General features: G+C 43.5%; 1 protein-coding gene across 2 annotated transcripts in view; it reads right to left on the bottom strand.

The window, feature by feature from the left end:
- LOC147711410 (cGMP-dependent protein kinase 2-like) overlaps nucleotides 1-14,004 on the bottom strand; it is a 2,360,133-nt gene that overhangs the window by 400,080 nt on the left and 1,946,049 nt on the right. For both annotated transcript variants that reach the window (XM_086922130.1, XM_086922129.1), the window contains exon 15: nucleotides 13,499-13,662. In XM_086922130.1, the coding sequence (XP_086778256.1) occupies nucleotides 13,499-13,662 (164 nt within the window). The remainder of the gene's footprint in view (nucleotides 1-13,498; nucleotides 13,663-14,004) is intronic.

Here is a 14,004-nt window from a genome sequence, read left to right as displayed (position 1 = left end):
AGAAAGGTAGCGGTGTAGAGGTAGAGGTGTAGAGGTAGAGAGGTAGAGAGTAGTAGAGAGAGAGGTAGAGAGGTATAAAGTTGAGAGTGAGTAATATAGAGTAGAGAGTGAGTAGTAGAGAGTAGTAGAGAGTATTAGAGCGTAGTAGAGAGAGTAACAGAGAGTGAGTAGTAGAGTAGTAGAGTGAGTATTAGAGAGTGAGTATTAGAGAGTTAGTAGTAGAGAGTAGTAGAGAGTAGTAGAGAGTGAGTAGTAGAGTGAGTAGTAGAGAGTAGTAGAGAGTGAGTAGTAGAGAGTAGTAGAGAGTGAGTAGTAGAGAGTGAGTAGTAGAGCACAGTAGCGAGTGAGTAGTAGAGAGTGAGTAGTAGAGAGAGAGTAGTAGAGAGTAGTAGAGAGTGTATAGTACATTGAGTAGTAGAGAGTAGTAGAGAGAGAGTGGTAGAGAGTGAGTGGTAGAGAGTGAGTAGTAGAGAGTGAGTAGTAGAGAGTGAGTAGTAGAATGAGTAGTAGAGTGAGTAGTAGAGAGTGAGTAGTAGAGAGTAGTAGAGAGTGAATAGTAGAGAGAGAGTAGTAACGAGTAGTAGAGAGTGAGTAGTAGAGGGAGACTAGTAAAGAGTGATTAGTAGGGAGTAGTAGAGAATGAGTAGTAGAGAGTGTGTAGTAGAGAGTGAGTAGTAGAGAGAGAGTAGTAGAGTAGTAGAGACTGACTACTAGAGAGTGAGTAGTAAAGACTAGTGGAGGAGTAGAGAGTGAGTAGTAGAGAGTAGTAGAGAGTATTAGAGCGTAGTAGAGAGAGTAACAGAGAGTGAGTAGTAGAGTAGTAGAGTGAGTATTAGAGAGTGAGTATTAGAGAGTTAGTAGTAGAGAGTAGTAGAGAGTAGTAGAGAGTGAGTAGTAGAGTGAGTAGTAGAGAGTAGTAGAGAGTGAGTAGTAGAGAGTAGTAGAGAGTGAGTAGTAGAGAGTGAGTAGTAGAGCACAGTAGCGAGTGAGTAGTAGAGAGTGAGTAGTAGAGAGAGAGTAGTAGAGAGTAGTAGAGAGTGTATAGTACATTGAGTAGTAGAGAGTAGTAGAGAGAGAGTGGTAGAGAGTGAGTGGTAGAGAGTGAGTAGTAGAGAGTGAGTAGTAGAGAGTGAGTAGTAGAATGAGTAGTAGAGTGAGTAGTAGAGAGTGAGTAGTAGAGAGTAGTAGAGAGTGAATAGTAGAGAGAGAGTAGTAACGAGTAGTAGAGAGTGAGTAGTAGAGGGAGACTAGTAAAGAGTGATTAGTAGGGAGTAGTAGAGAATGAGTAGTAGAGAGTGTGTAGTAGAGAGTGAGTAGTAGAGAGAGAGTAGTAGAGTAGTAGAGACTGACTACTAGAGAGTGAGTAGTAAAGACTAGTGGAGGAGTAGAGAGTGAGTAGTTTAGAGTAGTCAAGAGTGAGTAGTAGAGTGAGAATTAGAGTATTAGAGAGTGAGTAGTTGAGTGAATAGTAGAGAGTAGTAGAGAGCGAGTAGTAGAGAGTGAATACCTGGTTCTCTGCCTCTAGAGCAGCTCTGCTGACCTGGTTCTATGGCTCTAAAGCAGCTCTGCTGACCATGTTTCTCTGGCTCTAGAAAATCTCTGCTGACCTGGTTCTCTCCCTCAAAAGCAAATCTGCTGACCTGGTTATCTCCTGTAAAGCAGCTCTGCTGACCTAGTTTCTCTTACTCTAAAGCAGCTCTGCTGACCTGGTTCAATGGCTCTATAGCAGCTCTGCTGACATGGTTCTCTGCCTCTAGAGCAGCTCTGCTGACCTGGGTCTCTGGCTCTAGAGCAGCTCTGCTGACCTGGGTCTCTGGTTCTAGAGCAGCTCTGCAGACCTGCTTCTTAGGCTCTAGAGCAGCTCTGCTGACCTGGGTCTCTGGTTCTAGAGCAGCTCTGCAGACCTGCTTCTTAGGCTCTAGAGCAGCTCTGCTGACCTGTTTCTCTGGCTCTCTGCAACGCAGCCCCCTGTCGCAAACTGGAGGTAACTGGTGGGCTAGTTGGCTCCCAGGGACCCACAAGATTGAGGAGGAATTAATTCTCTAACTTAAAACGCGCCAGAGGGTGTGTTTGCAGTCATGTCACCCCAGGCCATGCCCCTTTCTTTCACCATTGTGCAAACACGCCCGTGGAGGATTTTAAGTTGCATAATTAATTCTCTTTCAATACTGAGGTTCCCTGAGGGTTAATTAGCCCAACAGGTATCTCCAGTATGCGTCAGGGAGCTGTGTTGCAGACAGGTGTTCAGAGGCCACGCCCCTTTTTACACCTCTCTGCAACGCAGCTCTGTGGCGCTTATTGGAGGTACCTAGTGGGCTAGTTCGACCTTAGGGACCCTTAGGATTGAAGGGGAGTTAATCTCTCAACTTAGAACGGCCACAGAGTGCGGTTACACAGTGGTGAAGTGAGGGGACGGGGTCTGACGTGATGTGTGTAAACACGCCCTGTGACACATTTTAAGTTGGGGAAATAAATCCACTTCAAACCTGAGGGACACTGGGGGCCAAGTAGCCCACCAAGTGCTTCCAGGAAGCGCCACTGTACTGCGTTGCAGAGAGGTGGTGCAGGCCGTGTCCCTTTTTACATCTCTCTGCTTTGCAGCTCTGTGGCGCTTACTGGATGTACTACGAATTTCGATTTACTCACCTGTTATCAGGAGAGACCTCAGTGCTGCATCACTGAGCCCAGTAGTGATCCTGAAAAGTAATTCTAACCATACTTACCAGTAACTTGAATTTCCTTCCATAGGCTAACATTGACTGGTAGCACTTGAATATTTAAGTGTGGAGTTTAAAATATTCATCTAAAATCATCCGAACAATGAATTCCGATTTACTCACCTGATATCAGGAGAGCCCTCAGTGCTGCATCTTTAGCCCAGCACTGACCCTGAAAAGTAATTCTATCCATACTTACCAGTACCTTGTACTTCCTTCTATAGGAATCCATTGTCTGGTTTTCACCAGAAATGTGTCTAAGTGTCTATTTTCACAAACTACAAATATTCCTAAAAAATCGCCTGTATGACTTAAACGCATTCTTTTAACTGTTTACAGGAGATACACCAGTGCTGGATCCAGGATCCACCACTGAGTAAGAAAAAGTAATGATAACACTATTTACCGGCTAAGTAAATTTCCTCCCATAGGATAACATTGGTGATTCTATGTGAAAAAGTTTCTAAGTGTCAACTTTTAAAATACAATAATATTCCTTAAAAATTACTACTGTAACCAAAACGCTTTTACTCAACTGTTTACAGGAGATGTCCCAGGACTGAATGTAGGCTCCAGTCCTGTGGTTAGAAAAGTAATCCATAAAGTAACTAATTGCATTTAACTAGAAATTCTTATTGAGGTCAATGTTGCATTGTGTTTGAAATTGTGTTGCCCATTGCAACAACTGTAACTACTGTACTTAAAAGTCTATTGCCAATTTGCAAAGCATAAGTGATGTCATTTGAGATGTCATCAGTGATGTCATCAGTGATGTCACTGACCATGTCATGAATGATGTAATGTGTGACATCATCAGTAGTGGAGTGCTTGAGCTATAAAGTTGGAATTTCAATGGTTTTGTACGAGTGAAATGTCCACCTAACTATAACACCCCTATAATCTATGGTTTTTTCAGTGAATATATATAAACATATACATAAAATGCATATCTATATACATACAAATATAAATGCATGCATACGTATACATATATACATATGCATGCTATGTACATGAACGTTTGAAAAACACTAATACAAGCAAAGCTAACAAACCACCTAATTACAAAGAGAATTGCTTTAACTTAAACAAGGGCGAGACCTATTGCATTTTCAATGCTTGTTTACTTTGGTTCCTTCAAAAAAGCATTCAGGTGTGGCACACATTTGCCATACATTCTGAATGTTAGCACTCTGGTTGCTCATTAGATCACTGTAGTAAAGCTACTGCTAACCAGGGAAGTCTGCTGCTGGTATTCAAAGTGCATATTTCAGTCTGCATGTCAGAATTTTTTAATGAAATAGAAGAGGATTTGAGAAGTCAAAATGTGTCCTAATTTTTCTTTCTGCAGCACTAATCATAATTTCTAGGGAAAAATGAACCCCCTCATTGTGTTTTTTGCAAATTAAATGTTTTAAGTGTTAGCACTTTATTCCAATCAAGATGGCTTCAGGTGTGCCATACTTTTGTCATAACCATTAAGAAAATGGGGTAACCCATAAGGTATGGACCTGGGTATGTTGCGATATAAATAAACAATGGTCCTAGACCTATTGATTACATAAGTTGACTTAATCAATTGTTATTTCTGAATTTCTACCAGTACAGAGCACCACAATCAAATCTGCTCTAATTTAATCAATAATCTTAGTGTAAGTGATAGACAGCCACTACGACCCGAGGCAAAAATACAATGTATTTAATTCATTGTTACATCTTTTCAACTTCATTTTTTATATAAACATTGTGTTATTACAAATAGATAAAACAAGAGGTTGCCCAATTAGAGCAGTAGTAGTTATACTTTTGTCTTAAGTAAGACTGTTAGCGCTCTAGTTGTTCTTTAGAACACTCTGGAACATTCTGTCATTGGTCTACACTTGGGCTACATTTGGGTGATAGTTGTGCTACATTTGGGCTCTTTTGTCTCTGGTGGCCATGTTGGGAGACGTATTTGTTATGAAGCTTTCTAATTTCTTCATTTACTACAGTCTCCTAAGTAGGAAATACTTTCCGTTTTTTACGTTGATTCCATCAAGAAGGCATTCAGATGTGTCACATATTTGCCATAAATTCTGAATGTTAGCACTCTAGTTGCTTATTAGATCACTGTAGTAAAGCTACTGCTCACCAGGGAAGTCTGCTGCTGGTATTGAAATATCATGTTTCAGTCGGCATGTCAGAATGTTTCAATGAAATAGAAGAGGATTTGAGAAGTCACTCAAAATGTGCCCTAATTTATCTTTCTGCAGCACTAATCATACTTTCTATGGCAAAATGAACCCCCTTATTTTGTTCCTTTTTAAAGTAAATGCTTTAAGAGTTACCACTTTATTTCAATCAAGATGGCTTCAGGTGTGCCATACTTTTGTCATAATAGGACTGTTAGCGCTCTAGTTGTTCTTAAGAACACTCTGGGAAGCTGCAGTAGAACACAAAGGAATCAACTGACAATCTCTGCCCTTGTTGGATGTTCATGTTTTACTGAGAATGTCAGACTTCATTCTCACATGACTGAGAAAGATAATGTGAATTTACAGAAAATATGCTCTCAGTTTAGCTTATAGATCACCTTCCAAATCTCTGTGGGAAAATCATGATAAAATACTTTTCTCTCAAACAAATATCCCAGCAGAAGGCTTTTTCACAAGGTAAAATCACCTTAGAACACACTATAATTCATAAAATGAGTATGGTACCATCAACAATTGATTTTGAATGTAGCTAATATCTTAAAACCTTTTATTAACTGCAATGCTTTTTAATGAGGTGCTATCATTTATATTGGTCCCAAGATGGCTGCCAACACTTCTTGGATGACGTGCTGACAGCCAATCAGATCTCACGATGAGATGTGTGGTTAGGCTCCGCCCAGATATATACGTATTTTTCCTTTGTTATCTAAAAAACTACTGAACTGATTTACACCATTTAACAAAAAGGCACATCTCTGAACCAAGGTCTACCTTTCTGGCAAATTTGGTGTAATTCCGTTGAGCAGTTTGGGCTGTAGCTATGATTAAAGGTTCCTATGTAAAATTGCATGGTGAAAACACTCTTTGGGACCCCCTTTTTTCTTGGCCCCCGCTTGACGAATCACCCCAAGTTTTTTACGTAAGCGTACGGTACGCATACCTCGCGTTTTAAAAAAAATGTTCCCTGTTGCGAATGTATCTTCCTGAAGGTGCTCCTATCCCATTCCTGATTGGCCTCCGGGCCACCTCACTTCTTCTTTCCAGGATTTGCAGCCTTGTCCAGACCTCGAATGAATTTTTGAGATATATGGTATTCATCTAGCAGCATCCTTCTTAAGTGATGGACTTGGTTGCCTTGGATCTGCACCTCGAAAATAAGGTCTGGACAAGGCTGCAAAGCCTGAAAAGAAGAAGTAAGGTGGCCCGGAGGCCAATGAGGAATGAGATAGGAGCACCTTCAGGAAGATAAATTGCCAACAGGGAACATTTAGGGACGTACCCTGAAACCTATGTTTTTTTTCAGTGAATTTCAAATGTTTTTTTAAATGCTAATCTCTAACTATAATGTCCCTGAAACCTATGTTTTTTTTTGTGAATTTCAAAGGTTTTTGAAATGCTAATTTCTAAATATAATGTTCATTAAACCTATGTTTTTTTCAGTAATTTTGAAGTTTTTTTGGGTGATATTTTGTAACTTTAAAAATATTATACAAATAGTTTTTGTAATTTTTGTGTTTGTTATTAAAAGTATATAATGTCTTCTGTTTTCTTAAATATTATTATATACAGATATATATTTTTTTTGTGGAGAAAAAAGTGGAGTCTCGCATCCATCATGTACATATCTCGGTGGGTGTGCGAATTCAAGCCGTGAAGGATGCACGTTTCAGCTAACCCACTCCGCTTACGCTTACAGGGAGGAAACTACAACGCTACATGTCCCAGGTCTTCCTGCAGTGATTTGCTGATCACAGGTCTAGTTGTCAGCATGCCACAGCTACTCCCTCACAGCTGGTTTACACCCATACCACACCCATGCAGCACAGGTATCACAGGACATGTGACCCTGCCAATAAAAAGGGCCGGCACACATGTTTGATGCCATTTCCACTCTCTATTTGGGTGTATCCCTGTGCTTATTATGTTGGTGGCAGCCGAGGTACTTTGGCCGACACAGGTCTCACGCAAAGTGGCGATGACTTGAGTTCCACTAAGTTAGTGCCACCAGAGCTGAGCGGGTGTGCAGCCTGCGATGATGCACAGGCCTCGATACACCATCCTGGCAATCAAGACCCGATTTGAAATGTGAGCTCGCTGGACCATGTGTACACCACACAAAGAGGACTCCTCTGCACGGTGCATTGATATGTTCTCAGCCATTGCGATATCAGGACCCAGAATCAAATGTTTGACCTTCTGGCTGCCAAGGACACGTGCCCCGGCCTTGAAGCTCACTTCCGCATGTGGTGGGCCTTCTTGGACACACGCCGGTTGTGGAAGGTGAGCAGAGAGGCTTGTTTGCGCAGTGGCGGGCAGTCACCTCTGGGCGGTGGGAGTGGATGGTATGCATCAGCCTGGGTGCGCAGGGGGGGGCAGACAACTCTGGGTGGCTGGAGTGGATGGGGTGCAGCAGCGTGGGTGCACAGGGGTAGAACAGCGATGAAGGCGTGTGCAGTTGTATGTACCCTGCCATTACTGTTTCCATACTTTGTTTCAGATGAGTGAGCTTGAGGGCTGCAATACGTCCCGACATGAGGTTGGAGACACACTGGTGGTGGAAAGGTGAGTTGTGAGGGTGTTGTCTGCAGTGTTGGCATTCACTCTCCCTCTCCATCTCTTCCTTTCTATCACTCTCACTCTTTCTTTCTTTCTCTGTCTTCCTCTCTCTCTCATTCTTTCTCTCTGTCTTTCTCTTTCTCGCACTCTTTCTTTCTTTCTTTCTCTCTCTCTCTCACTTTCTCCTTCTCTCCTTTGATGGGGGCATGACGCACAATCTTATCTTGCTTTTTGTCTTGCAGGCTGTGATTCACAGATTGTCGAGGGATGACACGCCATGGCTGTACCTACCTTTATTTTGTTGTTTTGTTTATATAAAATGTTTTCTATGTAAGTCCATATATAACAGTAATTCTAATTTGTCCTACCTCATATGCATCTTGATTATTATAATTGTACAACATCCGCCGATTTGTTACGTTCCAGATTTTGGAAGGTTGCTGTCACATTTGTTTGTCGGGGGTCTGGGGGGATGGCGGACAAGGGGTGGTGTCAGGGGTTGTTGGGGCACTGTTGGGTGTCCAAGCTGCATCATTGTTGGCTCAATGGCATCTGTTGTCATTCAGGTGTGGCTGTGGGCTGGGCTCCCTTTCATGTAGCAGGTTGTAGTTTGACTTTACACCAAGTTAGAGCAGGTGTAAACTTCCTGGTACTAACACACCTTATCACCTGTTTTTTGTTCTCTTTGCAGATCTTGCTGGTCATTGAGAAAGTTGCGAAGTAGTGTGTCCGCTGCTTTTTGCTCTGGAACACCTACTCTGCATCTCATTAGCGATATTTGCCTGGGACATCCATGACAATGTTTTTTGAGGCTGCTATTGCTGGTACAATGGTGATATGGGCTGTTTGCACCATCTTGTGAATGGTGCGTTAAAATTATCACCATTTTGCCTGCGATAAAGTGTCGTTAACTCAGCGATGTGTCCTTGAGAATATGCCCCTCAGTGTTTTAAAGACCTGAGAAGTACATGAGTGCCGCGCTGAGAGCCGTGTACCCAGCGCGTTCTCCTTAAGGGGCCGCTCTGAGAGCAGTGCACCCTTCGTATTCACAACAGGGGGTCGTGCTGAGAGCTGCACACCCTACGTGCTCTCACCAGGGGGCCGCGCTAGGGTCACAACTCCAAACTTTTTTGAAAAAAAAATTAACTTTCATTAATTTACATTCACCTCGGGGACCCCATCCCCTAAAGCATGCCCACCTGTACATAATTTTATTTTTTTCAAAGAGGAGGGGGGCCAGGTAGCCCCCCACCCAGGGCACTTCTGGGCCCGGGGACCCTATCCTCCGGAGCCTGGCCTCTCTGTTGGGGACCGTGAGGGGAGCCCCAATGACCCCACGGTCCAGCTGGCTCCCGGCCTCCTGCGGGAGCCGGCATTCCTTTTGTCCAACTAACATGCAGCTTCCCTTGCCCAAAACCAATTCTTTTCTTTATTGAAGTGAGAGGAGGTTTTCCTCCTCTCGCTTCAACAAAGCAAATCAGAGTTTTCTATCTCAGGGTGGAAGCCACGCTTCCGCCCTGGCATAGCAAACGGCAATGACCCGGAGGTGGACACCCCGGGACATTGCAGAACCCGGCCTAGGGCAGTGGTGGTCCCCAGCGATCCAGGAGGGGGACACGCGGCCCCCCTCCCTCTATTTTCAAAGCCCTGGTGTGGTGGTGGTCCCCGGGGCATTGGAAGGGTTGTGTGCCATCCTGCACCTACTTTACATAGCCTAGAGTAGGTGGCAGTATAATCATGCTATTGCCCCGGGACCTGGCCCACCTGGGGGCTCATTTAAATGAAGTGGAGGAACCCCCACATCATTTAAAAAAAACAATTGTCTGGATTCGCACACTCAGCGCGCATTTGTACGTTTAAAAAAAATAAAAAATGTGGGGGGTCCTTGTGGGACCCCCTGAGCAGGGCTAGGGGGACAGGATGTTTCTACCCTGCCCTTTTTCTTCATTTTTCACTTTCATTTAGGGTTTTCTTCTTCCACAGAGTCACAAGATGGCTGCCAACACTTTCTGGTTTGGAGTATTGGCAGCCAATGAGAATGAAGCTCGTAATCGGAAGGGTTCACGAACCCACCACAAGCCTAGATATCAATATTTACATTTTTTTATTTTCTCAGCAACCACTGAATGGATTTACACCATTTTAAAAAGGGTCGCTTTCTGAACCAAATACTACCTTTTTGCCAATTTTGATGTAATTCTGTTCAACAGTTCAGGCTGTAGCCTTGGCTAAAGTGTCCTAATGGAAATTGATTTTTTGACTTTTATTTTTCGAATTTCTCAGCAACTACTGAACGGATTTACACCATTTAATAAAAAGGTCAAATTCTGAACCAAACGCTACCTTCTTGCCAAATTTGCTGTAATTCCGTTCAGCACTTCAGGCTGTAGCCTTGGCTAAAGTTTCCAATAGAAATTAACATGGAGAAAGCACTTTTTTGGACCCCCCTTTTTTCTCAGTCCCAACTTGATGAATCACCCCCAACTTTTCAGGATAGGAGCTGACCTGGATAGACCTTTGAATATCATTGATGTCATTTGAGATGTCATCAGTGATGTTTCTGACCATGTCATGAATGATCTAATATGTGACATCATCAGCAGTGGATTGCGGGTGCGCGAAATATAGTTAGTACAACTAACTATATAGGAGCAATTTCAATGGTTTTGTATAAGTGAAATGTCCAGCTAACTATAACACCCCTAAAACGTATAGTTTTTTGAGTGAATTTCAAAGGCTTTTTAAAAGCTAATTCCTAACTATATAAGGCCTGAAACCTATGTTTTTTTCAGTGAATATATATATATATATATACACGTACACACACTCAAACATTTATACTTACCTTAAATATACTTTCCAAGTGTGGTAAAGGCACTGTGAATTAATTACAGAGTTGTAATGACTGTTTTCCTTTTACACTAGTCTCTTTATTGATTCATATGTAGACTATTCCTGACTTTTGAACTAGATTGTGGTTTGGGCTATTTCTTGCTTTGGACATGACCTGATGTCAATTCTTCTTGCAATTTCAATATTTGATTCATTATTGATGCTGATTTGAATTTAAATAACTATGTTTTGCCTTCTGTAATGATTCTTACATTCGAATAGAACTTTTTTACGTTGAAGCTTGCTGTAGGAAGGTGGATACCTGACTATGGTTACCCCAGATTTGTTGCCTAGTGTTTAGCTGGTTTTCGACTTAGTTGGCCTGGGATCCTGCTAATAAGGACCCCAGGCTATCTGCTCTCTCTGTAAAATGGACTCCATGTACCTTAGGTACATCTTCAATTGGATATGGGGTCACCTTATGAGCCCCTGTAGTGTGTACTATAGGTACCCAGGGATAGGTACATCCAAGGCCTACCAGGGGCTGCAGCATATCTTTTGCCACCCCTGGCTGGAAATCCAAACTGACACAACTGGCTGACCACTCAGCTGGGGCAAGGTCGTGTAATCACCCCTTGCTTAGATATAGTATACCTATGTCTAAACCTATATCTAGACACATATATACCTATAAGTCACTCCTATTGCAGGCCTTAACAATGTGAGATGGTGCTCTAGCATGAGCTGAGCCTGTCTGCAGCTTTCGGAACCAAGTCCTTAAAGCTGTTCTGGGATATTGCCATACCATATACTCTTAAGTGCATTAAGAACCTCGCGGTTGAATGCTAACTATGGTTTGGCTTTATCAAAACATGTTGTGTAAGGTGTCATACACTTTGCAATACTACCCCCTCGCCAGTTCTGGCGACGGGGGTAGCATTCCACCCTTCTAGAGGGAGAAGACATGTTACTTTCCTTAAACGCGGTTAAAGCTAACCAGAGCCTCAGCATCACAAAATGGATGCTGCTGCCACAGACACAAGTCTGGCCTCCTGCTGCGGACTGAAACTCCGGCAGGGGAGGCCTGGACAAAAGGTTTCCTGTCACAGGGAGGTGTTACACCACCCCAGACAGGAGATAGTGGATTGGGGCAGGGAGGGCTGAATGAAACTAGACACTGCCTGGGGTGCACAAGGTGTCCCAGGCATAGCCCCGTTCATACTGGTGCTGGGGCACTCCAGCCCCAGCTCTAGCGCAAAACTGGACAAAAGGGAAGGGGTGTAACCACCCACTTCCTGGGTCCCACCCATAGGAGGGACCTAGCAGGTGATCCAGCCCCTTGATTTGGAATAAAGGTAGGAGCTGTGCCTTGGCACTGCAGATCATCCTGACTGAAACTTTGATACAAAACTCTGGACCCTTTGACATCCTACTTGACGTAGAAGACCACCCTGAGCAAGCAGGCACCATCAGTGCTCGAAGGTTTTCTTTGTTGTTGCTCCCGCCGGAGCTTGAATGACAGAGACCAACAAGGACCAGTCTTCCAGACTTCCAAAAGCCCGATCCACAGTCCCAGCAAAGCTGAGACCCGTGGAGGTGACGAGAGAAGTGGGACCGGCCATCTTGGAAAGCCAGCAAAGTGCTTCCCGTGCAGCTCCCGAGGCACCCTCGGAGCTGTGCATTGGGGATTGAAAAGCCCCAGCTCTGAGCAGCTTTTGCACCAAAGATCACTTCTCCACACTCACAGAGTGCTGCGTGGGGCCCTTTTGCATTTTCCTGCTTGACGCGTTGTCTGGTCAATTACCTGTTGGCTAGTGGCCTCTGAGAAGATGAACCTTTAAATTTAAACTGATGGTCTGGTTGCTCCAGACTGGCCTTTGCTCCCCTGAAAAGGAGCAGTCCATCAGACCTTCCCGGTCTGATCCAGAAGCCATCTTCGAGTCCTGGTGGGTTGCATTTACCAAGGCCTGTTGACTTCGATTCGAGAGCTGACACCGCCGACAGCAAGAGCCTTTGGGGGACAGCTTGTGTCTACCACCTAGTAATCCTCGATCCTTCCTGGTCCACGTGGCAGCGGAGACAAGCTTTACAACATCACCTGATCGCAACCCAACATCGCCTGGTTCCTTCCTAGTTCCACGCTGGTCACTGGCTAGTGACCTAGACTCTGTCCCCTCTGCTTTCAGGTACTCTACATCTTCGATCCACCCTTGGATCCAACCGGACGCTTCTCTCCTGGTCGCCTGCAGCATCTTCACCTCCGGGGTCCATAGAACTCCACGACGAAACCCGGCGCACTTTGACACCTATGCACCTGCTTCCTATGGGTGAGGTAACGAGAGTACTCTGGGGATCCTGTAGTGGTTTACACCTCTAGTGTCCTAGTTTTAGGTGGCTAAGTTCTAGTCCAGTCGGAAGACTCCTAAAACAGTAACTTTCTAATTTTTACGCACCATTGACTTGTATGTTAAACGAGAGTGCCTATAGACACTGCACCCGCATCCTGTGGGCCTCCTATGTCCTAACCTTTGTTAGTCCAGAGTAGTCCCAGCGATTCTCAAGGCCCTAGGCCTTACAATTGTTCGTGACGTGCTTCTTATACCACTATTTTAGCATATGGTTTGAGTGGCCACCAGGGCCTATCCATATTTGTGCAACTTTTATATGCTGTATGAAGTTCTTTGTTTAACGCTTGTACTTCTGTGCTCATGAAGAGTATAGGGGATTATTCTAGTAATAAATACATATATTTTATAATATATAACTTGTGTGGTGTCCTTTCATTTGATGTTCAAAGGATTGCATATGGAAAAACAGCTGGCTTCACATGCCCTCTTGAGTTTAGCCTAAGACTGCTTTGTCCATGCTACCACTAGGATAGCTGGTCTATAAGGTTGACTTACAACCAATCACCATGAGGGTCGTTTGGACTGGTGCATGGACTGGTGCAAGGTGCTCACTAGAATTAGTGATCATCATATACCAGGCCAACTTCTCACATTTGTCCTGTGAAGGTTTATTTTATGTAAACAAGGTCACTGTCTACTGAGACTCACATGGCCCTGATCCTATGCCCCAACCTTTTATGTTTATGTATTACAATCATTGACAATATCAACCTGCTTTTGTGTCAAGCCATACTCTGATGTCAAATGTCTTATGATTTCTAGAATGCAAAATATTTCTCAAGTTGCTTACCTTCCTGTGAGGAGCTCGTAGACCAGGATCCCCAGTGACCAGTAGTCTGCTCCAAAATCATGGCCCTTGTTCATGATAATCTCTGGGGCAACATACTCAGGCGTACCACAAAATGTCCAAGTCTTCTTTCCAGGTCCAATCTTTTTCGCAAAGCCAAAATCAACCTGAAAGTAGGTGATAAAAGATTCTATCTTTCAATGCGAACAACAATTTGTATCACTTTATATAGAATGCAAACTAATTTTTCACAAAATGATCCAGTCAGCACAACATATTATTAGCATTTTCAAATTTAAAAATTCCAGTTAAAGTCATTAAGTAATATTTCTTTAATCTATTGGTATCTAACGTAAGTCAAGAACTGCATGGTCCATGCCACACTTTCAGCCTAAGCATTGACACTGCAAATGAGCTCAATCTAAATTCAAGGGTCGGTCTTCATCAAGGTGATGGCTATTTTGCTATTCTCCAAAACCATTCAAGGGTTTATACATGTGTATATACTA

Source organism: Lissotriton vulgaris, chromosome 5, assembly GCF_964263255.1.
Source record: "Lissotriton vulgaris chromosome 5, aLisVul1.2, whole genome shotgun sequence".
NCBI classification, from domain to species: Eukaryota; Metazoa; Chordata; class Amphibia; order Caudata; family Salamandridae; genus Lissotriton; species Lissotriton vulgaris.
The sequence above is the reverse complement of the archived record's forward strand: the minus strand, read 5'-3'. Positions and strand labels throughout refer to the sequence as shown.